Below are 24,662 nucleotides of genomic sequence, written 5' to 3' on the forward strand. Positions count from 1 at the left end.
GCGGACGCAGGCAGAGCCGCTCCGCGCGATGCCCCGCCCCGCCGCGCCGCCGCCCGAGCCGCCCGAGCGCGCGCCCCCGCGACGAGGAAGTGGCCGCCGTCTCGCCGAGCGCTAATTGGCTCTCGGGCGGGCAGCTTCGGCGCGGCGGGAGCGCGGGCGGCGCGCACGGCAGCGCGCGCGGCGGCGATGACGCCGGCGGAACCAGCCGGAGCCGAGAGAGGGCGCAGCAAGCTCACGCCGGGGCAGGCCGGGCCGCGCGCGCCCCCGACGAGAAAGGGCCAAGACCCTGCGGGGGCGCGCCCGTGGGGCCCCGGTCGCTGGAGTCCTGCCCCGCCCCGCCTCGCCCCGCCCCACCCGGGCGCTGCAACCCGCACCGCGTCCGGCCCGGGTCGGACGGATCCACCCCCAGGTTGGCGTCTTCTACCGGGGCCGCCTCTGACCCGGTAGGGGCGCGGAGTGGGGGGCCTGTGGGCCTCTAGGCTAGGAGCTTCGGGGGTCGCGGCGGGTGGGCGAGAGGCGCAGGTTCGGCCAGCGCTTCTGCGGCTTTGCTGCGGCGGGTCGAACTGGCGCGCCCGGTGAGTACCTGCGCGACCCGGTCGCGCGGCGCCGCCTCGCCGAGGCCTGGAGGTGCTCGCGACGTGCGGCTGCGCTGGAGCCTGAACCGGGTTGCGTCTTGCAAGCCTTGGGGGGAACTCTTACCGCTCTGAGCGGGCTGATGGCAGGCCTGCCAGGGAGTGTGTGCGCTTTTAACCCCCGGTACCGATCCTGAAAAAGGGAGGCAACCTCCAAGACACGGTGCGGGTTGTGGAGAGAAGTCGCCAGGGTTCGGGGTCAGGTCTTGATCCCTGCGGGACGAGGCAGGCTTCTGCTCCACCAGTAGGAGGGTGCACCGAGTACGACCGCCTGCCACCTGTTGACCGGACGGCCTGCCCGCTGAGGATGGCTTTACCATTTCAGAGGGTTGCAGAGCTATCAGAAGATTTTTGTGGCACGGGGAGTGATAAGAAATTGAAATTTCGGTGTCCATAAAGTTTTGCGAGAGCACGGCCGCGCTTATTTGCTTATGGCCGCTTTGCTCTTCCCAACACGCTGCCCTCGAAGCCTAAAACGTTGACTCAAACGAGGTCGGCCGACCCCAGACCCAGCAGATCGGTCCTCCAAGGGGAAGCGAGGGCCGGAGCGACCCAGAAACGCAGCGCGCCTTCGGTTCGAGATGGCTCGGTGTTCCAGACCCGTAGAATGTCCGAGGGAAGACAAAATGGAAAAACCTTGACGTGAGAGTCTACCTAAAAATGAAGCCTACAAGTTTTTGTTAGGGATCAGTGAGAGATAAAAGTGATTCCACGGGGAAGAGGCATGGGTTAAGGGATTCAGAAATTCTACCCGTGGGTGATTTCTGTTTACTGAAAGGGGGCAACGTTGAAACAATAGTAGGAAAAGAGTTGCCTGGTGGGTGGAAGAAGATAATCAAAATACCTGTTGAGTAAGGCAATTGAGTGAGAAGTCCTGAAACACTTCACTGCTTTAAAAATACCAGGCTGCTCTGTGGAGTCAGGGACAAGCACAACGATTCCTTAGCATGTTGTCATTCATTTGTGTTAGAGGGCTGCTGGCTTCCTTATCATCTGCTGACTTCCACACATACCACCCCTGACCGTTTTAAAGTCCAAAACGTACCTTGTTTATTAGAGGAATCCGCATAATAAGAAACAAAGGACTGGACAACCTCTCTTACTTAGGGTTTAAAAAAGAAATTAAAATACTCCTTTTGGGGTTTGCCCCTGGCGATCTTCACTTGTTCTCCTGCCTCTATGCAAATAACTCTGCTGTGGAGGAAAACTTGGCACTTATGGGGAGGATAAGGTACATAAACATCCCATGAGATGGGGGGGGGTGTCTATATTCCAAGTAATCAGATGCCCCGAGTTGATGAAACTGCAAAGTTCAGGTGGTTGTCTCTGGAGACACCCAGTGATTGAGTGTAGTTGATGAGCTTGTCTTTGCCTCATGGAGTCTGTTGCATGTATTTGGAACCTGACAGCTCCTGGTTGTAAGTTTTTCAGTAAGTGTGCTTTTGAAATAGTCCCCTGAGAGGGCAACAGAGGGTGTCATAGCACCAAGTAGTATGGAGGTAGAGGATTCCAGTCCCGAATTTGGAGTCCGCCTGGTGCTGCCCTGTGCATCCGGCAAGGTTTTTGAAATGAATGACTTTTGGGATTGCTAGGCCTGCGGTCACCCCAGCACCTGCCCTGCTTTGGCTTCTCCCAGTTCCCTACCCCTTCCCCCACAATTGTCACCCCTTTAGGGCTAATAGACTGTGCCCAGTATTTACCCAAACCCTGTCTTGGGTAATAGCTCTGTTAGCTAACTAATATAGGACCAAGGGTTCCTGTTTCGGTTAAAAACTTGCCTTTGATGGTAGGAATTCCCTCCTGAACCCAAACAATTTTATAAGTAGGTTCTTGACTCTCCTTAAGTCTTCATTTCAGAATTGCTAGCTTCCACCCAAATAACCCCCCTCAAGGATGTTTCCAGTGCCACAGCCACACTCGTTATTTGCATACTATGTAACTGATTCGGTCTCCTCCCATGTGTGCACAGATGTGGCACGAAGCAGGGGGACCCTTAGTCCTTGCCATTCAGTGTGCTCAACCATTAATAATATATCAATAAAAATGGCATCCATTATACATGAGAGCCTCACAATTAAGCCAGCCCATGTGCAGCATCCTTTCTTTGCTTTTGGCAATAAAGTGCTTTTTAACAGGCTGGAAAGAAGAAAGAAATTAACTCGCTAGGACACAGGTCAGGGATAGGAACTGGGAGGGCCGCTGGGGGTCTCCAGCCCAGGAGCCACTCACCTCACCCCGGAGGCCCAGCTTAGGTCCCTGATCACCCAACCGGAGCAGTCTGGAATAAAGAGCAGCCTTAGGTCTGATCTGAGGTTCCCTCCAGCTGAGCCCCACCTTTTCACAGAAAGAGGTGAAAATGGTTCATTAGAATATCCATAGGACTGCTTGACTGGACCTCAGGGGGCCCTGTGTGAAACTGCCCTCAACCTCCCACCTCCCCAGAGCCAGGGGTCAACAAACAATGGCCTGTGTCTAAAATTTGGCCCTCAGCCTGAACATTTGCAGTCACGTGTTTGATTTGAGAACACTTAACTCTGAAATCCGGTAAGAGAAATATTATCCCAATAAGAAAGGAATTCCATTCTTCTCATAAGTAGACGTGTATTATTACAACCACCACCAACAAAATTGTACTCAATGGTTACGCGTTGACTTTCGTCAAAAACATTGTGGAAATGTGTTTTCTCTCTCGTTACATAAGTACCTCTGTAGTAACTTTCAGTTTGCCTCTGGGCCCACGGAAACCTCAAATATTTTCCTATCTGGCCCTTTTTGGAAAGAGTTTCCCTGCACTGGCCCTGGACTTAGGTTTCTGAATGAGGAAATTGCACCGTTAAAGAGAATTAACTGCCTTTTGGCTCCGGCCAGCAGTGATGTTTTCCCCATTTCAGAAGAGGAGAGGGGAAAGCTTCGTGGTGTTCCCTGGCATTGGGGAAATAAATGGGGTGTACCCAGGTGATTGAATCTTGAAACTCTTGAGTTTCAGAGTTCTGAGACACTGTGGTGTGGCCTACTGGGCACAGAACCTCTGTTGGATTTAGCTATGGCGTCTAGTGGGGAGAGCATCTAGCAGAGAGAAGCTGATACTTTGTAAAGCTCTTTTACGGACTGTGGCTAATCCAGGAGCAGGGGTTCCCCAGAGATCATGGTCAACTTTCCCCCTCAGCTGGCTCTCCTATTGTAGGTCTCTTTCTTTTTTTTCTTTCAACATCTCACTGATAAGAATTCAATTTGTTTTCTTTTGTTTTGTCTTTAATTTTAGGAAGACGTGATTTTCAAAGCTAATTATGAAAACATTTGTCATTGGAATCAGTGGGTGAGTAATTCTGCTACAAACAGCTGGTGGAGATACTGCAGATGTCCCAGGGGTATTGTAGGGGATGGAGGGTCAGGATTCCTGAGTCCTCAGGAAGAGAGCAGGCCACTGGATATCAAACAGGGGGCCACCGGCTACAGAAATGGCAACAGGAGATGAGAGAGTCTCCCCTAAACAGAGACACAGGGTAAGTAAGTAAGCAAAATCTGCCTGCCTTACCATTTCTTTTCTGGGGTTGACACCAGACATGTTTTATCCTTATTATCCTGACATCCAGATTGCCCTGGCATAATTATTAGTTGTGTGCCCCTCCCTCTCAAAAGTGTCCTAAATTATAGGGTCACCCTCCCCGTGGTACCAGAGGTATGCATGCAAATAAGACACCAACAACAGCTCCAAAGGACTTTGTTTGGCTGCATTTTTGTGTACATCTTTCTTCTGAGTACCTTCATACTAGGTATGGTCCAATGAACAAAATACTTGAGACTGTTAAAATTAAACATTTGTGATTTGTTGTATTGTTGTATTATGTTACTATAGCAAGTAATCAGAGGTAAAAGGGAATGAATCCAGTGTCAGAATTCTACCTCGTTTTCTCCCATCTAACCAGAACCAGAGTTCTGTTTTTCTCTGCCTTGCTTTTCTTGGACAGGCTTTCCCCTCTGCGCTCACTGCCACCATTGTAAATCAAGCCTTTGTTCCCTAATTCCAGCCTCCCCCTCTTATCCTTTCCTAGGCACCTCTCCACCAGCTGAATCTTCTTGCAGAAATGTTTAAATATTCTCTCACCTAGTGAACAGTATACAGTGGTTACCAGTTATCTAGAACAAAATCTGAATATCCGGGTGTGTGAAGACCATCCATACATAGTAAAAGAAATGTATTAGCTTCGGTGGCATGGAGGCTGCAGGGAAGGTTTGATCCAGGAGCTCAGTGGTATCACCAAAGACTCCATGACTTTTCTTCTCTTCTTTGTGTCTTCCTAGAGTTGGCTGCACTTTTGGGGTACAGGGGGTTAGCAGAGGTTCTTGGCCCTGCTCTGGAGCCCAAACCAGACCTCAGAAACCAGGGTAGAATCTGGGGAGATTCCAGATTCTACCAGGTCAACTCTGGCATCCAAACCAACTTTCATTCTGCATGTGTAGGAGGAGCATTCCCTTCTCTTCCATGTTCCAGGTATAGAAACCTGCCTCGTGCTTTTTTGCCCCATGCGTTAGGTGCTAACCACACTTCCCTAAGAAAGCCTCCCCTTCACTCTCTTTTCCTCAGCAAGGGCCAGGATTTCCTTTCAGGGCTTCACAGAAGCACCTGCCACACTCACCACAGTGACCTCTGCTCCTGCCATTACTCCTTCGTCCAGACTCTGTGGAGTCCAGACTCCTTGTGTACTTACCACTTGCTACGCTGCAAAGGGGTCATTCAGTTAAGACATCAGGGAACAACAGGGATTTCAAAGGATCCCAAGATCATTCAAGATCCTCCCGAAAATGGAATGCATGTGTGAAGATGTTCATTTTTCTGGGGAAGGGACATATAATCTTCATCAGAGGCTCACAGAATTCTGTGATGTTAGAATATAGAAGTTTCATGGGCTTTGGGGGGAAAAAAAAAGATCCATGAGCTTTGGAGTTAGACTTTATATCTCATCCCCATTACTTGCTAGTTGTTACCTTTGGCAAGTTTTATGAGTATATAGTCTTTCAGTCCGTAGTTACCTCAGCTGTAAAATGGTAATATTAATACCTACCTGCTACAGAATGGATTTGTCTCTAAAGTACCTGCAGACAGCCTTTTTAACTTCCCCTGTCATGTTCCGAAAACACTCACCCTTCCTGTCTCTTGGCACATAAAAAAACAAATGGACAGGACTTGTGCATTTATGCTGTAAGGGAAGAGTTAGTTTTAAGGTGTCCCCTGACCAGAATTCCAAGTATAGATCATAGGCTTGAACTTGCGCCATTCTGACTTGTTAAATTCTCATTAAAGCCCTCTCCTCTCCCTGACCTGTACTACCTTCTGTCTGGTCTGTCTCCTCCAAGTCTGTGACACTGGAGTGCTTGCTTCTCATTGTCTCTAGCTAAGTCAGTGAGAAGGGATCTATGTACGGTTGGTTTGACTATATCATCTGAAAGAGATAAGTCTAGAAAATGACGCATTTTCTGGCCAGGTTGTTCAAAAAAGTTAGCCCTGTTTGCTCTCTTTTATTTTTTTTTTTTAAGATTTTTAAAAATTATTTATTTATTTGACAAACAGAGATCACAAGTAGGCAGAGAGGCAGGCAGAAAGAGAAAGGAAAGTAGGCTCCCTGCTAACAGATGGCCCAATGCGGGGCTCGATCCCAGGACCCCGAGATCATGACCCTAGCTGAAGGCAGAGGCTTACCCCACTGAGCCACCCAGGCGCCCCATACTCTCCCTTTTAAACCAACGTTCAATATCTGAACTATGGAAGCGAAGTATGAATTACAGACATTTTTGTTAAAAGGGAGAAATTTTGTACCAATATTTTCTCAAGGCAAAGGGTAATACCCACCACTTCCTTGTCTTTTCTTTAAAAAAAAAAAATGATTTATTTGTTTGAGGGGGCAGGGGAAGAGAGAGAGAGCGAGCTTGAGCAGGGGAAGGGGCAAAAGGAGAGGGAAAAGGAGGAAGCAGACTCCCCACTGAGCTGACAAGCCTGCTGGATCCCAGGATGCTGAGATCAGGACTTGAGCCAAAATCAAGAGTCAGACACTAAACTGACTGAGTCACGCAGGCACTTCTGTCTTTTCAAGGAGATGGACCGTATCCTACCCAATTGTGTATTCTTAGTTTAAGTGAAAAAACTTTACGAGGCGCCTGGGTGGCTCAGTCAGTTAAGTGGCTACCTTCAGCTCGGGTCATGATCTCAGGGTCCTGGTATTGAAGGCTCTGCCCTCTCCCTCTGCCCTTCTGCCCCTTCCCCTTCTCCCCCACCTTGGGCTCACTCTCTCTCTCTCAAATAAATAAATAAAATATTTTTAAAAAATTAATGAAAAAAAGCTTTGAATCAAGTTCCTTGTACTTTTGTAAGTATGAGCTATTTAGGTAATAATTGAATTACAGCCAATACATAGTTTTGATGAATGAGTATTTGTTTCTTTTCTAGATTATGAATACATTGCAACCTGTCATCTGGGATTAAGCACAGGTTCCTGCATAAAAATGTGCAGTTAAGAGGTTTTTTTTTGTGCCGCCAACATTTGGTGGCATCATGAAATCTTGATTTAGAGTAATGGTTTTAAATGCACAAAATAAAATACAGAAATACAAAAGAAACCAGTTGTGTTGAAATACAGTTATAAAAATATTTTTTAAAAAAACAGGATGCCTGGGTGGCTCAGTGGGTTAAGCCGCTGCCTTCGGCTCAGGTCATGATCTCAGGGTCTTGGGATTGAGTCCCTCGTCGGGCTCTCTGCTCAGCAGGGAGCCTGCTTCCCTCTCTCTCTCTCTCTGCCTGCCTCTCTGCCTACTTGTGATCTCTCTCTGTCAAATAAATAAATAAAATCTTTAAAAATATATATATTTTTAAAAATTGTTTCTTTGTGATATTTACATAGTTAGCTTATTAAATAACAGTGTCCAGGGGTGGCTCTAAAAACTGCCATCAGTTTGAAATAATAGTGAATATCAATCATGCTTCAAGATCTCTGCACCCCCTGCACCAGGATATGAAAATATCTATGATTTCTAGTGGTGATAGAGCCACAGGTGCTGTTACCACTACTGATGTTTGTTACTTATAATTAAAGGGAAAGCTAAAATTCTGTTAGAATGTAATAATCATAAAGATGTAATTTCTTTCCCATTCAAGTTCACAAAGTCCACAGATGGGGCCACAGACCGTTTGAGGCAGCAGCCCCGGGTTAAAAAAAAAAAAACCTCTGGCTGAGCGACTGACTGCAGAAGCCCCTCTCAGGTGCCATGTGTGGTTCTGGAAAACTAGATACACAGGGAAGTTAGCCAAGATCCCTGTTCTCCCCACTGTGACAGCCCAGCCAGGAGGGACAAGTAACTGACTCCATGAGGAGGGAGCCGCACAGCGGAGATGGGGAGACATGCTGTTTGGCTTGTCAGAAGCCCGTCCTCCATCTTGCTCCATGGCGCACTGAAACAAAATCACAGTGACCACGAGCGGGTGGACAGACTCGCACTAAAACATGCTACTCGTATTCTCAGTGTTGCTCATGAGCCCTGGGAATGGCTCCGTATAGACGGAACATTCTTTTGCTTCCCACCCAGTAGCTGTCATTTTAAGTCTTAGTATCACCCAGTCTACTTGCCCGGTGCTTAGTGACTTTTCTCCTCCATCTTTTCCAGTTTATTTGTCCTCATTTACCACAGTAGATCTACTCAGGCTTATGCTATTACCAACACATCTATGAAAGAAATAATTTCTTCTTAGGTATTACATATTGTTTTAAATACCCTTTTTTGGGATCACTTTAAAATGTTTTAGGGATGCCTGGGTGGATCAGTTGGTTAAGGGTCTGCCTTCAGCTCTGGTCCCGATCCCCGGGTCCTGGGATCTAGCCCCACATTAGGCTCCTTGCTCCATGGGGAGCCTGCTTCTCCGTCTGGCCTAGGGCTCCCCCTGCTTGTGCATGCATGTACATGTATGTGTGTGTGTGCTCTCTCTCTCGCTCTCTCTCTTTGACAAATAAATAAAAATCTTTTAAAAAAATAAAATAAACTTTTTATATTAAATGCATCTTCCTTCTTAGTATGCTCAATTTCTTTTTTCTTTTCCTTTTTCTATTCAGGGTAACAAATGGCGGGAAGACAACACTGGCTAAGAAGTTGCAGAAACACCTCCCAAACTGCAGTGTCATCTCTCAGGATGATTTCTTTAAGGTATCTATAAAAACTTCTTCGATAATTCACTTAATACAACAAAGTTCTAGTAGCAAAGTTAATGAAATTACATTATTTAAAAAGGAAAAAAGAAATTACATCCAAAAAGCGTTTGCGGAGTAATAAGTTTTTGTAGCGAAGATCGGTTCCATGCAGTAACGTCCCTTATCCACTAGATGGCATTACTTATTGGCGTGGCTCTGATTTGGTCTCCTTCTCCAGAGTATTTAGTAAAAGTTTCTTGCCCTCTTCATTCTGTAATTGTGTTATTTCTGCAGTGCACAGTTTTGATGGGTGCTTTGTTCTTTATTCCAGCCACAGTCAGAGATAGAGACAGATACAAACGGATTTCTGCAGTATGACGGTAAGTAGATGAGTTTGTGACTCATTCGCCAATGTTCATTTTCTTTTCCAAACCTGAATACCTTTTCTGTCTATAAAGACCGTCTCAAAAATGTGCTTAAATATATTGCTGTACTTTACGCATACCTTTGTAAAGGTTTCTGATTTATATCCAGCTATTTAAATAGATGAAACCTTTTCCCCGGTTTTATGTGTAAGACTGAAAACATTGAAAAAATAGATTTTTCTTCTAAAGGTAGAGCAAGGTAAGTTTGCTGGTACTCCACTCATCCCTGCCTGGGGCACACAGAACTAAGGATACTTCCCTCACCCCGTCCCTGTAATCTCCCCTGAAGCAAACTCTAAGCACCTCCTCTGGGCTTCCCTTCCCAGTGACCCAGGGGCCCTGGACAGCTGGTTTCTTCTTTCCACTGCTCATAAAGGTTAGTGGATGTTTTTGAGATGGATTCACCTCTCTCCCTTGCCCAATCTAACACTGAAGCCAGAAGAGTATAAGGTCCATGAGAAGATATTTATTTTGCTACAGAGAATATCATGCTAATAAACTATATTTAATGGTCTTATCAACTTTTATGACGAACAAAATGATCACTGAGTACTTAAGCAAACTGGCAACAGAAACATCTCTCTTAAAAAGCCATAAACTACGTTATTTTTAACTTCGACGACCTTTAAGGAAAAATGTTGTGTAATCAGTTCTTACAGACACTTGATAGTTTTAGGAGAAGCAAAATCCTTGACTCACTGCCTGTTCTTGTGTCTTGAGATCCAGCCAGAATATGCTTTTCTTTTTGTCCCATGTCTCATGGCTAGTGAGGACGATTCTTAAACAGCGTTAAACAAGGAAAAACTGTTTTCAACAATTGACAAAGAATTATTCGTAGTTCAAATGAGTTCTTATAAGCTGATAAGAAAAATACTAATATTCCAATTGAAAAATGTCCAAGGATATAAATAAGCTATTCATAAAAGCGAAAGTTTATTTGATTAATAAATATTACAATAAAAAGTCAACCTCAGAAGTAGTCAAAGAGTTGTAAATTACTTCTTTTTCTCACTTACCTAATAAACAGATTTTTAAAGCAATGATTATCTAATGATGGCACAGCTGTCTAATTATCTAATGATGGCTCAGTAAAACAAAAACTCTCTTAGATGGAAATATTAATTGACATAACCCTTCTGGAAGGGAGATTGAGCATATATCCCAAAGATCTTAAAACACTCATGCCATGTGTCAAGTGTCCCACTTCCAGGAATCTATCCCAGGAAAAATCTGAAATTTTTAGGTAAGTGTACAAATTTAAAGTAAATCAAGGTAATGGTGAAACCTTACAATAACCACCATAAGAATAGTTTAAAGATGTATAGCTGACAAGTTTATAAAGAGATGGAATCATTAAAATGTAGTTGATAAAGACAAAGTCAGAAATAAAAAATAGAGAACTTAAAGAAGTCGAAAGATGATAGAAAAGTAGAAAATGAGATTTAAATGATAAATTTAAGCCAAACATATCAGTAGCTATATTAAGTTAAATGAACTAAAGTACTCCAAAGATTGTCAAATTTATTAAAAAAAAGAAGAAGAAGAAGAAGGAAAGAAAGAAAAGCCCAAGTATAAGTACCTTACACGAGATATATTTAAATATTAGGACAAAGAAAAGTAGACAAGGCTAGAAAAAGATCTGCCATATGAACACCTACTGAAAGAATCTGGTGTAACTACTGATATGAGACAAAGTAAACACAAAGAGTTTCACTAGAGATACTTTTATTAGAGATAAACAGAGATAAATGGGTTAATGCAGCAGGAAGATAAATGATCTAAAATTCGTGTGCACCTAATAACAACCTCACAATACATTAAGCAAAAACTGACAAAACTAAATGGGGAAATACACAAATCTTTAATTATTGTGGGAGATTTCTAGTACAAGTTCTTCAATAACTAATGGAAAAAGCAGACAAAAGTTGTAAGGGTATAGCAGATTTGAACAACACAATTAACAAAGTTAACGGAATTAACATACATAGAACATGTGGCCAGTTACAGCAGAATACACATTTTTGTTTTCTTTAAACAGGAACAGTAATTAAAATGGCAGGCATACACAAGGGCATGGAGCAAGTCCTAGTACATTTCAGTAGATTGGAGTAAAATAGAGATATCCTCTAACTACAGAGAACTGAATTAGAAATCAGTAACAAAAGAATAAGTAGAAAATTCCTGTTTGGAAATTAATCAGTACCCTTTTTTTTTTCTGGAAAAATTTAAACATACACAAAAGTAGGCAGAAAAGTATAATGAGCTCTCATGAATTTCTCATCCATCTTTTAAAATGATGCCCTCTTGACCTATATATATTTCATCTATGCCCTTACCCACTCTCTCCTTCTATATTTTTTGAAGTAAATTCCAGATGCCATCACGTTTCTTCTGAAGCAAAGCACTTCTGTACATCCTGTGGGTTAGGGAATGAGTCACGGTGAAAATTAGAAGATACTTTTAATTAAACAATAATGAAAATATATTAGAACTAATGATGTTTCTGGTTCCAGCTAAGACGGATTAGCCCCGTCCCTTACTCTTGCTCCCTCTTATAACTGAAAATCTTGGATGGAGCACAGCAACAAAGGGAGACTCAAAGAGGAAAAGAAAGCAGACTGGCTAGACCTTTGGGACTTGAGGAACGATGTAGCTGTGATGCTCTAGGTCATATATCCAGGAAGGGGTCCTGAAGGGGTGTGGAACATGATGTCATCAATGTACAGACAAAAGAGTCCCCAAGAAGACTGTTCCCTGGAGTCAAAAGATCGGGAAGAGAGGGGCACGCCAAACAGAAAATCGTCTTGATGATCTCCCAGCTTACACCAAACAGAAAATCGTCTTGATGATCTCCCAGCTTACTGTAGCCAAACATAAAAAGGAAAACCTTCCTCCTTTCATGGCGTCAACAGGGCCACGTGGCGAGCAAGACTTCTAGACCCACGTGGCACCAGCCAGGCAGGGAACCCCACAGTGATCCTATCAGTAGAGCCAGATGGCGAACTGAATTTCCACACCCAGCTAGCAGCAGCGACCGAATGAGGCAGTGTGAGGTGGTGCCCGTTGGCTCTCCACTCTCCTCACCCAAACAGCATCAGCCGCTGGCAGTCCCCACCAAGTGAAGCCACACCAGCATTCCACGGGTCTCTTCCTCCTCCCGTGGCAGCCTCCCCCTCCATGTTGGTGAGGCTCAGCAGGGGGGTGACCGTCCACGCCCTCGCGGACCTGCGTACTACAGCTAAGCTGGGTCACTGCCTATAAAAAAGAAGATTAAATGAGATCCAGAGCCTCACAACATGATACCTCAACTATCTAGGATGAGACTGAAAGACACTTGTCATACCAAGAACCAGGCAACTCTCAACTTGAGTGAGGAAAGACAATCAACAGACACCAACTCCGTGACAACAGAGATATTGGAATTATCTGACAAGGATAATAAAAGCAGCATTCATAAAAAGGCTTCCGTGAGTGATGGTGAACATTGTTGAATCTAGTAAAAAGTTAGAAAACCTCAGTAAAGAAATAGAAGATATAAAAAGAACCAAATAGAAATTTTTTTTTAAAGATTTTATTTATTTATTTATTTGACAGAGAGAGATCACAAGTAGAGAGGCAGGCAGAGAGAGGGGGGAAGCAGGCTCCCTGCTGAGCAGAGAGAACCCGATGCGGGGCTCGATCCCAGGACCCTGAGACCATGGCCTGAGCCGAAGGCAGAGGCTTTAACCCACTGATCCACCCAGGTGTCCCAAATAGAAATTTTTTAATTGACAACATACAGTTACCAAAATTTTAAAACTCACCAGAGGGACTTAACGGCAGGATAAATGTGATAGAGGGAAGAATCTGTGAAATTTGAGGACAGAACAATAGAAATTACTCTATCTGAACAACAGAGAGAGACTTAAAAAAAGTTAAGAGAAATATGGGACAATAACAAAAGCTGTTACATTTATATCATTGGACCCTCAGAAAGGAAATGGGGACACCTGGGTGGCTCAGTCCATTAAGCATCTGCCTTCAGCTTGGGTCATGGTCCCAGAGCTCAGGGATGGAGTCCCGCATCAGCCTCCTTGCTCAGTTGGAAGCCTGCTTCCCCTTCTACCTGCTGCTCCCCCTGCTTGTGCTCTCTCTATCTCTCTGTCTCTCTGACAAATAAAATCTTAAAAAATAAAAATAAAAATAAGTAAATGTGTGTAAAACATTGCAAACGTGGCATAAGACATAAACTTACAAATTCAAGAATCTGACTGATCCCCAAACAGATTAAACAAGACTGACCAAGAAAAAAAAAAGGGAAGGCACAAGTTGCAGATACCAAGAACAAAAAAGGTAATACCACCACGGATCCAACAGACATTGAAAGAGTATATTATGAACAATCAGTGCAGCTAAATTGGAAAACTTTAATGAAATTGACAATTTCCTAGAAGAATGCAACTTACCGAAACTAACACCAGATCAAAGAGAAAATCCTAATAGTCCTATGTCTACTGAGTAAGTTAATCCATAATTTATAAACTTTCCACTAAAAAGACTCTTAAGTCCAGATGGCTCAATACAGTAGTTCTGGAGTAAGGCTTAGAAATTATAATTCTTTTTTTTAAGATTCTATTTATTTATTTGACAGAGAATAGCAAGAATGGGAACACGAATGGGGACTGGGAGAGGGAGAAGCAGGCTTCCCACTGCGCAAGGAGCTCAATGTGGGGCTTGATTGCAGGACCCTGGGATCAGGCCCTGAGCCGAAGGGCAGACACTTAACGACTAAGCCATCCACGCACCCAGAAATTGTAATTCTGGTCAATTCCCAGGTGATAGTAACAATGCTGGTCTAGGTCCTACACTTTGAGAATTGGTATTTTGGAATAATTTTCTAGAACTATAATTGTAAGCTCAAAAAGTATGTACATTTTAGAGTTTAAAAAGGACATATTTGTGTCCTTTATAAAATTTTAATGATTTTTCTCTTATTTACTTGTAAGAGCCGTATATATATTAAAGATATTAGCTTTTGGGGTGCCTGAGTGGCTCAGTTGGTTAAGCGCCTGACTCTTGGTTTTGGCTCAGGTCACAATCTTGCAGTCTTGGGATGGAGCCCCACGTCGGGCTCCACGCTTAGTGCTTAGTTGGCTTCAGATTCTTTCTCCCTTCTCCTCTACCCCTCTTGTCTATGCTCTCTGGTTCTCTCTCTCAAATAAATAAATATTTTTTTTAAGAGAAATTTTTTTTAGCTCTTTGTGAAATACATAGTGGATATTTTCCCCAGTGTGTCATTTATCTTTCTAACTAATTTATAGATACTTTGTCATCCAAAAATATTGAACTTTTGTATAGTCAGGAGGGAACAGACATCATAAGTGAAGTAATATTGGCCATGAGTTTATGATTGTCGAAGCTGGTAGTATGGACATGGGAATTCATTGTACCCTGCTCTCTACTTTTATATATAGATTTGAAATGTTCCATATTAGAAATGTTGCAAACATACCAATTTGTCTAAAATATTTATTCCATATTTTGAAGGGTAAGTAAAATAGCATTATTCTATATATTTTTAGAGCCCTGGATATACTCATCATAGAAAGCCACATCATAAACATTTTGTTATATTGACTTCATATTCTTGTATGTTTGTTTGAAGTGCTTGAAGCGCTTAACATGGAAAAAATGATGTCTGCCATTTCCTGCTGGATGGAAAGCCCAAGACACTCTCCGGTATCAACAGACTCCGGTAGCACCGAGGAAATTCCCATATTAATCATTGAAGGCTTCCTTCTCTTTAACTATAAGTAAGCGTCCTCAACCTAATACTGACTCAGAATGAATGGGGGGGGAAACCTTGTGAACTAAAGATGCTGTGATTTTAGGCCCCTTGACGCTCTGTGGAACAGAAGCTACTTTCTGACAATTCCTTATGAAGAGTGTAAGAGGAGGAGGAGGTGAGTGTTGAAATCAGCTTTGTGGATCCTAATTCAAAAGACAGTTCACACAGGGGTGCAAATCACAGCATAGGGTGTCGGGTCAGTACTATTTGTAACAACACAGTGGGTAGTGGCTACACTCACGGTGAGCATAGCCTAACGTACAGAGAAGTTGAATCTCTATGCTGTACGATCAAAACTAAAGTGACATTGTGTGTCAACCATACTTCAATTAACAATGAAAAATTTTTAAGTAAAAAAATATGTTGATTACGATTTTCCATTCATGAGCCGTAACTCTGCTACAGACACAAAGAACACCAATTAATTGAAAGCTTAACCCAACATAGCAAGTTCTCTGTCATTATTTACACTGACATTTGTCTCTTAATTCTCTACTGAAGGCAGGGGAGATGATTATGAATGATAGCGAATTACAAAAGTAATTTGTTTGGGTCAGAACTTTAAATCCATTTTGTTGTCTTTGTAACTAGTGTTGAATCTAAAATGTATACCCTTAATTCTGTTTAGAGTTAAGTCTCAGTGATTTTTCCCATTATTCTGACCATTATTATTTTACTTATATCAATTGTGCGTTTCTGTCCACATAAAGTTTCCTCTGTATTTTGATAGTACAAGGGTCTACGAGCCCCCAGACGTCCCAGGGTACTTTGATGGCCACGTGTGGCCCATGTATCTGAAGCACAGACAAGAAATAGAGAACATCACGTGGGAGATTAGTAAGTACCTTTTCTTCCTCCGCAGAAGGCCTTCGCTTGTTGTTGCTCAAAGTCCGCAGGAGAAAGGATTTTTAGGAGGCATTTTTCTCATGGATTACATTATAAAGGAACACTTTAAACCAGACAGAATACTCCAGGCCCTTCCACAATGGACTGTCCTGGTTTCTGTTTCTCTCTCTAAGGCTCTTGTCAAAGCCTGTCAGCTTCTAGAGGGTCCTTCGTGAAACAGATATTAACTGAATGCCTTCTGTGTACAAGGCACTGCCCTGGTGATATTGAGGAAAATAAGACAAACCCAGCCACTACTCTTATGAGCCAACACTCTCTCAGGGAAACAGGCATTGGGGACACTAGCTGCACGAGCATGCCCTTTCTAGCTATGCTAAGTGCTGTGACACCAAGTTCCAGGGGGATTATGCGAGTCCCAGCCACCAGGGAAGGCTTCCTTGAGGAAGTCACTTAAACCACTGGACAAAGGGAGGTAGGTTGGGTGGACAGCAAATCACCCCAAACAGTGCACAAAAAGGCCAGGATAGGAAAGGAATGAATAGCATCTGAAAGAAGGTTGGTGTATTTTTGGTAGAGAACCAAGAGGAAGGAGTGATGCCGGAGACATAAGGAAGATCTAAACTCTGCAAGGCCATAAGCCAGTTAAGGACTTCGGTCCTTATTGTAGGAGAAATGGGAAGCCCTCCACAGAGAGATTTTAAACAAGGACATGGTAAATAACAAATTATTGTGTTAGTGAGATTCCCCTAGCTATGTGAGCGTAGATGCAGGTGCTCAATAGAACAGAATGAGAGAAGAGATTTGGAGGGTGCCTCTCTCTCCTTCTCCATCTAAGTTACCGATCTGGGGTTGCCAGGCTGGCTCAGTCAGTGCAGCATGCAAGTCTTGATCTCAGGGTTATGAGTTCAAGACTCATGTTTGGTGGGGAGATTGCTTAAAATGAAACCTTAAAAAAGAAAAAAAAATGCTGGGCGCCTGGGTGGCTCAGTGGATTAAAGCCTCTGCCTTCAGCTCAGGTCATAGTCTCAGGGTCCTGGGGTCGAGCCCCGCATCAGACTCTCTGCTCAGCGGGGAGCTTACTTCCCCTTCTCTCTCTGCCTGCCTCTCTGCTTACTTGTGATCTCTCTATCTGTCAAATAAATAAATAAAATCTTTTAAAAAAAAATGCAGATCTAACCACACACCCACTTTGCTTAAATACCTACAAAGAGTCTTCAACTTTTTGGGATAAAATCCAAACAGTCAGGCTTCAAGGCCCCTAAAGACTAAGGCCTAGACAGCCTTGCTCTAAAATCTCATCTCTCTAGTGTCCCTGGTTCCCACATTCTAGCCCCTCCAAACTGTGCATCCCTTGCTGAACAAGCAAACTGATCTCTTACCACCAGTTTTCTGATTAAAGTGTTCTTTTCAGGGCGCCTGGGTGGCTCAGTGGGTAAAAACCTCCGCCTTCGGCTCAGGTCATAAGCCCAGGGTCCTGGGATCGAGCCCCGCATCAGGCTCTCTGCTCAGCAGGGAGCCTGCTTCCTCCTCTCCCTCTGCCTGCCTCTCTGCCTGTTTGTGATCTCTGTGTGTCATAAATAAATTTTTTTTTAAAAAGTGTTCTTTTCTTCCTTTAACCTATATAACTTCTACTTTTTCTCCAAAATTACCTGTGCCAGTTTGGGTAAAAATGCATATCTCCTGGACCTGGAGAACATGGCAGAGCCCAGACCCCTGCATGGTTCTTTCTGCCCACAGGTCCTATCCCTGTGCTTTAAGAAAATCACCTTTTGTACACACCCCCAAAAAAAGCTTCACAGGGATCCTGATATATAAGACAGTTGGAGAACAAGCCCCTGGAATGATTCCTCAGGGCTGCTAAAGGACCACATACCCAATGCCATTTAACTCTTTCTTTTTCAAAAAATAATTTCCATACCTGTTAATATGGATTTCCCCCTATTAAACCAATTTTTCTTTACCTATTATTCCTGACTCTAATCTATTTCTGTCTTTAATGGCTATTAATTTCTTTTTAAGTGTCTAAGGTCCTGTGTTCTTTATTTAAACCTGTTAATATTCTCTTTTTTTGAGGGGGTAGTGGCAGAGCAAGAGGGAGAGAGAGAATCTGAAGCAGGCTGCATGCCCAGCACAGAACCGGACAAGGGGCTCCGTCTCAGTACCTTGCAGTCATGACCTCAGCTGAATGAAATCTAGAGTCAGCCAGTTAACCAACTGAACCACCCAGGCGCCCCTGAACCTGAACCTGGTAGTATTCTTAAGGGATGGCAGATGGCAGAGTAAGAATCCACGGCTAAGAGGCCCCCTGGCATTTGAACCACTCTCCTTTCTCCTTCTCAGTTTACCTAGATGGAACCAAATCAGAAGAGGACCTCTTTTCACAAGTGTATGAAGAGCTAAAACAAGAACTAGCAAAGCATAAGTGTAAGTGTCGTGGACGGTGAAGGAACAGCCAGGAAGAAGCGTTCATTGCACACCCAAGAGCGGCTTCCCAGAATGCTCCTGTAGGAGCGGTTGTCTCCTTTGCCTCGTTGCTTTGAAGACAATTTCAAATCAGAGACTCCGAATGGGTTTGAGGCCTTGATTATTTTGTTTATGAGGCTTTGTTTTTTGTTGTTGCTGTTTTTTTAAGGGTGAAAATGCCCACCCAACGTTACAGCCCTTAACGATGCTTATGTTACATAGTTTAAATTTTCTAGTAGATGGCTGTCATTTCAGTGGGACTGACATTATCCTTTGGGCAGAGTGAAGTTAAAAGGCTAATGATCCCCTTTTAATATGTCTAGAGCTCCCCTTCTGCTTCAGTTCTCTTGAAGATTTCCCATGAACTTATTTTTCCCAGATACCTCAAAAATAAACACAGGATGTTAAAATATATATATTTATGGAGTGTTTCTTTAAGGTTTTCATCTTAGATGACCCATTTTTCAAGTACCGGAACCCCTCCTCTGTCTGGCTTGAGTGGGAAGAAAGTACAGGGTAGCTGCGGATTCGGGCTCAGCCTCACTGAGCAGCTCAATGTAGCCTTCAAGGCTCTGCCACAATTCCACGCTGCTCTTGGGGTTTCTTCTGGAGGCAGACTCTCTCCACCGACAGATACGTTGGCTGTTGGCAGCACCAGGCTCCCAGATGCAGCGTGCCCAGTAGAGAAAGACAGTTCATCCTTTCTCTAGCTTTCCCAGGAATTGATGGATGTCAGCGCTGAGTGTTGGGCTCCAAGGAGCTTGTTTATAATTTTCACTACTTTAGCATTTGTTTAAGATTTTTTATTTTAAACACTTTTGTAAAAAGCCATTTTGCATTTTAACCCAACGGGAGATTTTGATTGGTCCTGCTTGGGTCGCAGGGCTTGTGCTAACCTAATCACTTCAACCAGGGAGATGGTATACTCTGATTGGCTAGGACTGGATCGCGGACTCATGGACTCATCTTGTCCTTGAACGCCTCTCCTAAGGCCTTCTGTTTAGCAGAAGAAATTCCCCAGAAGGAAAACAGCAGGAGGTAGAAACCAGAAGGAGGTTGGAAAAGCATGCTGGGAGAGCAAAACTATAGACCCAGCTGCTGTTTTGTTGTGTTTTGTTTTGTTTTGTTTTAAGAGTTTATTTATTTATTTGACAGTGAAAGAGGGAATACAAGCAGGGGGAGTGGTGGGGGGGGGGGGGAAGCAGGCTTATTAGCAAGCAGGGAGCCCAAGATGAGGCTCAATCCCACGCTCCTGGGACCATGACCTGAGCCAAAGGCAGACAGACACTTTAAGGACTGAGCCACCAGATGCCCACCCCGCCCCCCAGCTGCTGTTGTATTTGAACTATTGCAACTAAAAGGGTTTTCACAGTTGACATGTGCAAAATGTAGTCATTCGCTCATTGAAGAGGACAGTGTGAGTCCTGAGAACTCCCCTAGGCCAGATGTAATTATCTCTTAATAAGAATTAGATTTCCTAAAAAAAAAAAAAAAAAGAATTAGATTTCCTGGGGCACCTGGGTGGCTCAGTGGGTTAAAGCCTGTGCCTTCGGCTCGGGTCATGATCCCAGGGTCCTGGGATCCAGCCCCGCATTGGGCTCTCAGCTCAGCAGGGAGCCTGCTTCCTCCTCTCTCTCTCTGCCTGCCTCTCTGCCTACTTGTAATCTCTATCAAATAAATTAAAAAAAAAAAAGTATTAGATTTTGTGGCGCACCTAGGTGGCTCAGTGGGTTAAGCCTTTGCCTTCGGCTCAGGTCGTGATCTCGGACCTGGGTGATCGATCCTGCACAGGGCTCTCTGCTCAGCAGGGAGCCTGCTTCCCCCTCTCTCTCTGCCTGCTTCTCTGCCTACTTGTGATCTCTCTCTGTGTCAAATAAATAAATAAAATCTAAGAAAAAAGAAAGAATTAGATTTCCCTTGTTCTCAGTAAATTCCTATGTTACAAGGGGACGGAGCCCAGCCCATGCACTGACCCTACACACTCCTATTCCAGCATCAGCCCTTCATGTAGCCATTCCCATTTGGAGAAATTTCAGGACCATTTGAAAGCTTCTTATAAGTGGAGCTTAGAGTCCTTGGCTGATATGCCTGTCCCCCAACCCCACCCCTGTCGTCTGTGTCTTTGGTGAAACCCGGGGAAGCTCAGGGCGCCGACGTGAAGAGCTATAGAGTATAGAGTGAAGCGAGGAGTCCAGCTCTGAGGCAGAGCCACTTTGCTGAGAGTGGCTGTCCCCCTTTCTGACCCTAATGAGATACTTCAGGGTGTTTTAGCTGCTGGACACCCATGCCTTTCCATCCCTTGATAATGGCCAGCGCTGAAGTCCATTTTTAAGTGGCTAAGTCATACTCTGGAGTTCGGCCTTGCGGCCCATCTACTGATAAAGATGAAGGGAGCCCTTGCCAGGTGGCTCAGACCGCAGCTTGTTGCAGATCGAATGCCGGTCTTTCCCGTCTGTTCTGAGACCCGAGAACAGCAGGTCTGTTTTGACAGACACCGAAACCCCACGAGGGAGTACACGTCCGTGTGCGGGCAGCAGCCCTCTCTCCTTGCTCACGTCCTAGAGGCCGCTGAGAAGTGTTCACCTGAGCCTTTCCAGGCTCTCTTGCTTGGGTTCTAGATATCAGATAAAGTTAAGTAGGAAAAAAAAAATCATAACAAATATTAGAAGAGACATAAAATCCAAAGCAGATCTGCTTTTCTTACCTCTTAAGATCTATATCAGCTTTTTTTTTTCCAGTTGCATAAATAAGTCACAGTGTTATTTATAGTAACCCACCACCTTTCCCAGTTCTCACAACCGCGGTGCCTTGGCAGAGCTGCCTGGAGGGTTAAACCATGGCCTGGTTTAACCCACACTCAGGGGCTGAGCGAGCAGGGAGGCCTTTCCTAGGTTTCCACAGACCACTCTGTAGGCTCCTCAGAACCTCTCCGAAACCTGCTGCACCAACTTCCCATTCTAAGCCCATAAAATCGTAACTGTGATCAAGTCACAATAATGGAAGGAAAACAGAGATCGAATTTAATGATTAATGAAACAAATGACCCAAGAGAGTAAGAACATAAAGTCATATGTTAATTTAATCCTTACTTACGTTCAGTGTTTGGGGCAAGATTTAATCATTGCCTCTCCTCACAAGGACAAGGCTGTCTAGCTACCAGAAATTTCAGATCCCTTTGGAGAATGTTTATTTTCATGGTGATGGCTTGCTTTCTGGCACGCTTGGTTGCGTTTTCAAGGGAGCCTGACTCTACCACATAAGCGAGATAGAAGCTGGCAAGTCTTGATGGGAGATTGGCTCCACATGTAGAGAGGAAAAGGCGGGGGTTGGGGAGGGAGTGTCTATTACCATCTCATTATAAAAGCATATTCATTATGAAAAACTTTTAATATTAAAAAGAAAATAATCACTTGAATTCCCCCCAATCAGCAATGTTAACATCTTAGTGAGTACACAATCAGCATTTTTGCTGTTCACATCAGCCTCTTACGTGATTACATGGTTAATCGCCATACGCATTTCTTTTTTGCAATGTTTTTACACTAGTATTTAATACTTAAAGGAGCTTTATAGAGCTTATTATATAATGAAACTGAGTAAAACTAAACAGCTCTTCCAATTAAAGGAGTGAAGGCCCAGTTCTGCTTTCCTCATTAAGAATGAGTTAAAAGACTTGGCATTAACATCTCAGTGCAAAAGAAAGAGATCACATGTCTCGTTTCAAATCAAAGGAATAAGAAATTGCAAAATAAAAATTTAGTAAAAGGTGTTTATTTTTCTTTCAGCATTTTTCTACCTTGTATTTAAAATATAATGTCCAATTAAAAGTAATACTATAATTATCTGATATAATAGCCAGAATTATCATAGGATTAATGACCCATTTCACAGCTGCTGAGTGTTTAGTACCTTTACAAGTTTTTCACATTGGCAAGTAACATGCTATAAAAATATTTACACATATCACTTATTTTCTTCTCCTGAAATTTTATTAAAAATTTTCAGAAGTGGGGCGCCTGGGTGGCTCAGTGGGTTAAAGCCTCTGCCTTCGGCTCAGGTCATGATCTCGGTCTTGGGATCGAGCCCCTGCATCGGGCTCTCTGCTCAGCAGGGAGCCTGCTTCCTCCTCTCTCTCTGCTTGCCTCTCTGCCTGCTTGTGATCTCTGTCAAATAAATAAATAAAAATCTTTAAAAAAAATTTTCAGAAGTAACGATCAAAGAGTATAATCATACCTATATGTATATACTTCAGAAATTAATACTACACTAAAAAACTTTGTTTCTCCAACACTAACTCTATGATACGAATTCAATAGGTTTATCGTTGAGTTTCAAACCAAAGTCACCAAATGTTCAACTCGGCTTCCTTGGTTTAAGCAAAAAAAAAGTAAATGTACCCATGCTCTTTCCCCAGATCAAGGAAAATGCTCTAAAACAATAATTCTACTACAACCAGCCACCCTTTGTGATATTCTTCTAATTTTCAAACTATTTCATTCCTTGAAGCCAGCAATTATTACACCAATTGCAAATGATGTTAGATATCTGATACCTTAAGATAGGCTTAAATTTAGTCTAAGGATTCAAAGAATGAGTTCTTTTAGACTTTATTTAGTTCTTGATGGAAAAGCAGCATTTCTGGCTCCAGAATCCCTGTCATCTTAATAGTAGATTAAGATTCACTGTTGATAAGGTCAAGATTTAATACAATGAAAATTGGAATTCTCTATTAATTTCTTTCTACTTGTGTTTGTTTCCAAGGCTTGCAAGTAACAACATAAAGTCGGAGTGCGCGGAATCCTTCCTGGGATGAATTAGGAAACTCAAAGGAGTGTATCTGAGAACCTTAACCAAGATTCAACAAGTGCTTTGGTCTGATAACAGCTGCTGGTTCGTTTGTTTGTGTTATCACACGTGGTTTCTCTGACATGTGGAACAGTAAATGGTTATCCACACACCACCAGACAGGGATTTACCTTCATGAGTTGTTCTTCCTCTAAGATGTACGGAGAGATAGCATAGCTCACAATGAGTCAGTTCGTCCGGACCAATGATTGTCAAACTTTTCTGAATGGGACCCAGAGTACAAAATAAGATTCATCACAATCCAGTATTTATGTAATCTCTTGTGCTTGAATGTGGCTGTGTGTGTGTGTGTGTGTGTGTGTATACACACCTATCAAGTATCACAAAGCATTTACCTTAGATTCAATGCACACCGATATTTTTCTATTTTTAAATTCATTTTAAATATTCTTTACCATCTAATATCAATGCCTATTTCCTACAAATAAAGGCTTTAGTGAGAGTAGCAGTCACATTGAATAGATCAACAATTTACCTAGAGTGTCCTTCTTGTGTGTGTTTTGTTACTGTTTCTTACATGTGTGTAAAACCACTGGATCATTGTGTCACTTGTTTTGATACTTTGTTATAATAGGGAGTATTTTTGTTGTTGATGTTTTATTTTATTTCTGTCAAACCAATGGTCTAAAGTCACAGAAACCACTTATGGTTACTCAGAAGATCTGAATTGTATAATTTTGGGGGGCCTTCTTCAACGCTGGAATTTAAATATCTACTGTATTGATCGACCTCTTATTTTTTAAGAGATTGCTCCCAATCCTCCCAATCTTTACAAATAGAAATATATTGTTACATTAACGTTAATTGATCTTTACAGATTCACTTGATCAGCTCTCGTTATTTCTGTATTTCTAACTAGCTTGCACTCAGTGGCAATTAAGGAGGGTGTTTTGGTCATACACACTAAACAAGCAAACAACAACAACAACAAAAACAAACCCTGAACCCAAGTGGCACTTCTTTCCCCAACTGTGTGACTCTGATCAAATTATGGAAAGTCTTTACTGCAAACAATTCAAAGTCTCTATTTCCTCTTGGTAAGATGGGGGTATCAACAGTACTTAGTATGGGTGTAGTATTGAGTGAGGATCAAGTTCAAAATCCTTAATATGGCCTCCGAGTCACTGCCTGAACTAGCTTCTCTGTGCCTCTCTATTCTCGTTGCCCATCACTCAACCCATTGCTGTTCAGTACCGTGACCTCCTCTCCTCAAACTTTCCAGAACACTCCCTGCCTTGTAGTGGGCACACATGCTGTTCCTGGGGCTCAGAGCAAACTTCCACAACCCTCCCCTCCAATCAGCCTGCCCCCCTCCACCCCTCCTTCAGAGTGCCCTGATGTCCTGCTTCAAGGAGAACTTCCCTCTGTAGATGCTGGCAAAGCCTCCCTACTCGTCCTTCAGAGCACTCATCACACCTGGAATCACACTACC

At 43.3% G+C, this 24,662-nt stretch overlaps 1 protein-coding gene and 1 non-coding gene across 15 annotated transcripts; both read left to right on the forward strand.

Moving 5' to 3' along the window:
* Positions 1-144: 144 nt before the first annotated feature.
* NMRK1 (nicotinamide riboside kinase 1) lies at positions 145-24,044 on the forward strand. 14 transcript variants are annotated; one of them, XR_009346269.1, is made up of 10 exons: positions 3,246-3,587; positions 3,895-3,948; positions 4,287-4,405; positions 8,729-8,819; positions 9,135-9,183; positions 14,873-15,020; positions 15,099-15,170; positions 15,766-15,892; positions 18,242-18,325; positions 23,126-24,044. XR_009346269.1 is itself a non-coding variant. In XM_059141159.1 (10 exons), exons 1-10 carry the CDS (start codon positions 3,573-3,575, stop codon positions 23,143-23,145), a joined length of 759 nt encoding a protein of 252 aa, XP_058997142.1. In that variant the 5' UTR covers positions 3,317-3,572; the 3' UTR covers positions 23,146-24,044. The 14 variants fall into 14 exon arrangements, 13 of the variants coding, with proteins under 13 accessions (XP_058997146.1, XP_058997153.1, XP_058997149.1 ...); XM_059141159.1 differs by having other exon boundaries at positions 3,317-3,587; positions 15,786-15,892; XM_059141163.1 differs by lacking the exons at positions 3,246-3,587; positions 23,126-24,044 and adding an exon at positions 145-443 and having other exon boundaries at positions 15,786-15,892; positions 18,242-18,778.
* LOC131813404 (small nucleolar RNA SNORA12) lies at positions 21,558-21,671 on the forward strand. The gene has a single exon (XR_009346804.1). It is a non-coding gene; the product is annotated as a small nucleolar RNA SNORA12 (small nucleolar RNA).
* Positions 24,045-24,662: the final 618 nt, after the last annotated feature.

The sequence above is a fragment of the Mustela lutreola genome, chromosome 12 (assembly GCF_030435805.1).
Source record: "Mustela lutreola isolate mMusLut2 chromosome 12, mMusLut2.pri, whole genome shotgun sequence".
Taxonomy (NCBI): Eukaryota; Metazoa; Chordata; class Mammalia; order Carnivora; family Mustelidae; genus Mustela; species Mustela lutreola.

What these genes read in the sequence shown, in the direction of transcription:
- NMRK1 (XM_059141159.1), top strand. An exon ending in CTCAGGATGATTTCTTTAAG is followed by an intron (nt 8,820 to 9,134) that starts GTATCTATAAAA and finishes TCTTTATTCCAG; the next exon opens with CCACAGTCAGAGATAGAGAC. An exon ending in AGAACTAGCAAAGCATAAGT is followed by an intron (nt 18,326 to 23,125) that starts GTAAGTGTCGTG and finishes TTTGTTTCCAAG; the next exon opens with GCTTGCAAGTAACAACATAA.